The 2,374-nt window shown below is 51.1% G+C and overlaps 1 protein-coding gene across 1 annotated transcript in view; it reads left to right on the top strand.

Annotated features, from left to right (window-relative positions):
- The window catches only part of myo5b (myosin VB), a 16,497-nt gene that overhangs the window by 9,627 nt on the left and 4,496 nt on the right, over positions 1-2,374 (top strand). Inside the window, 7 exon segments of the mRNA XM_025062073.1 lie at positions 174-316; positions 540-659; positions 737-871; positions 958-1,023; positions 1,804-2,043; positions 2,113-2,243; positions 2,292-2,374. The exon segment at positions 2,292-2,374 is cut by the window's right edge and continues 8 nt beyond it. Coding sequence (XP_024917841.1) covers positions 174-316; positions 540-659; positions 737-871; positions 958-1,023; positions 1,804-2,043; positions 2,113-2,243; positions 2,292-2,374 — 918 coding nt within the window.

Raw genomic sequence — 2,374 nt, 5'->3', positions numbered from 1 at the left:
ACTTTCGTCAATTTATATTTGTTTTTTTTTTTTTAACGTAGTGGGTGAGGCTTATACTCAGGTGCGCTCTATAGTCGGTAAAACACTGACAGTAAAGTCAGGATGAGGTTGACTGTTGAGTGTGAATCCACACGTGGTCGTGGTCAGAACCAGGGTTCTCTGTGTCCAAACAGGAAACAGCGGCGTCCCTGACAGAGAAGCGTCTCTTCAGTCCGAGTTGGAGGGAGAGAGACTGAAGTACCAGAACCTGCTGAAAGAGTTCTCCAGAGTGGAGCAGAGATACGAAAACCTGAAGGAGGAGATGTCCATGAGCAAGGTGAGTGACCAGAACTGACCGGTCCACGGTCTGAGGTCCAGTCCTCTGAGGTCCAGACCACGGTCTGAGGTCCAGACCAGGGTCTGAGGTCCAGACCTCTGAGGTCCAGACCACTGTCTGAGGTCCAGTGTCATCTAGATCTAGATCATCTAGTCCAGTCCATGTAGGTCGGTCCGTGGACCACGTGGACCGGTCGTCATTGGTTTTTTTTTTCATCTTTCAGTTCACGCCGGGCCACAGGAGGGATCCGTCCAATCAGAGCAGCCTGGAGTCTGACTCCAACTTCCCGTCAGTGTCCATGTCAGAGGTGGGAGACACGGAGGACTCCATCCAGTTGGTGGAGGTGAGTCTGAGTGAGTGGGACACTGATCGCAGCAGATGTCGGAACGTCGTGTTGACGAGGGGGCGGGGCTTTGACAGGAAATGGGCGTGGAGAAGGCGGCGTTGGACATCAGTCTGTTCATGAAGCTGCAGAAACGTGTGCGTGAGCTGGAGCACGAGAAGAAGAGGCTGCAGAGCAGCGTGGACAAGATGGAAGAACTGGACAAACGCAGGGTAAGGACGGCGGCGCTCTGAACAGAAAGGTCGACGGTTCAAGTCCGTCTGTGAAGAATCACCGCTCTTTTCTCTCTGTCTGTCAGGGCTCCGAGGCCAAGAGTCCCACGTCAGAGCTGGAGGCCGCAGATCTGACCTACAACAACCTCAAGGTACAGATGAGTAGTAATAAATAATAATAATAATAAAGATAATGTCACATAAAACAACACATAAATGTAGGACGACATAAACAAATTGAACCATATTGATCCCATATGAAGCATGTGGTTCCTCTGGGAATCAAACCCATGACTCTGGTTCCGAGGCAGACGTGCTAACCGCTACACTGTGGAACCGACTCCCACTTTCCTACCAACTGTTCCTGCCACGCCCTGAATATTAATAATAATAATCACTACATTCCATAAATCCAGTGATGTCGACGATGACGTTTCTTTGGAGCCATTTTTGGTCAAATTAGCTAAAAAAACGTACAGCGTCCACAGCGGTGACGCACAAACACGGGCTGAAGCTGCAACGTTTCTGTTCGCGCTCTGTGACATGGCAACTTCACTCACTTTAGGTGCATTACTGCCACCTACTGGGCTGTGGGAATCAGTGATTTTTAATTGCTGTAAATGATCTGTGATTAGCATCAGGGACGTCTGATCAAATTAGCGGGTTAGCGGAATAATTAGCATTGTTACGTAATATCGGTAAGAATTGTTATTAGGGTTTTTTTTTTCTCCGATAATGAAAACACGCTAACGCGTTTGGATAATATTGATATATGAAGTGACGAGTCACAGTCATCTGAGGACAAAAAGACAAAGGAATGTCCAGAGCCGTCCCCTCAGCAGAGTCCACCTCGTGTCTTTGTCTTTGTTACTCACTAACCACCAGTTCAGACACGACAGAAACCGTTGTTGGTGTTTCTTTGGCCTCGGCAGAGACAGGAGCTGGAGTCAGAGAACAAAAAGCTGAAGAACGACCTGAACGAGTTGAGGAAAAGCATCTCGGAGCGAGCGGCTCAGAACGACTCCACCGGCGAGCTGCAGGACGGCTACAACCAGCTGGTCAGTCAGCTCAAGTCGGCCAATGAGGAGCTGGACGCCCGCAAAGAGGAAGTGCTGATCCTCAGGACGCAGATCGTCAGTTCCGCCCAGCGACTGGAGCAGAGTGAACAGACGGTGAGTTCCCTCCCAGCCCTGGTGGTCAGAGGGAGACCCTGCAGTCACGCTGAGTGTTTCCCGTTGCAGCCGCAGAATGAGAACTCAGTCTCCAACGGTCCTGAGGTTCCCGAGGACAAAGACGAGGCGCACCGCGCCTATCAGGGGCTCGTGGAGGAAACGGTCAGTCGCACTTTTTTTTACGAAGTTTCCGTCCTGACGTGAAGGTTCTTCAGAAACTGATAAATGTCCCCCGACGTCACGCTCAGCCTCCTGGAGTCGCAGCTGCAGAGCCAGACGCGGCAGCACAAAGAAGAGGCGGACGCCCCTCACACTCCGCTCGAGCGGCTCG

This window comes from Cynoglossus semilaevis, chromosome 14 (assembly GCF_000523025.1).
Source record: "Cynoglossus semilaevis isolate Cse_v1.0 chromosome 14, Cse_v1.0, whole genome shotgun sequence".
In the NCBI taxonomy this organism is placed as follows: Eukaryota; Metazoa; Chordata; class Actinopteri; order Pleuronectiformes; family Cynoglossidae; genus Cynoglossus; species Cynoglossus semilaevis.
Note: the sequence above shows the minus strand (reverse complement) of the source record. Positions and strands in the feature narration are given on the sequence as shown.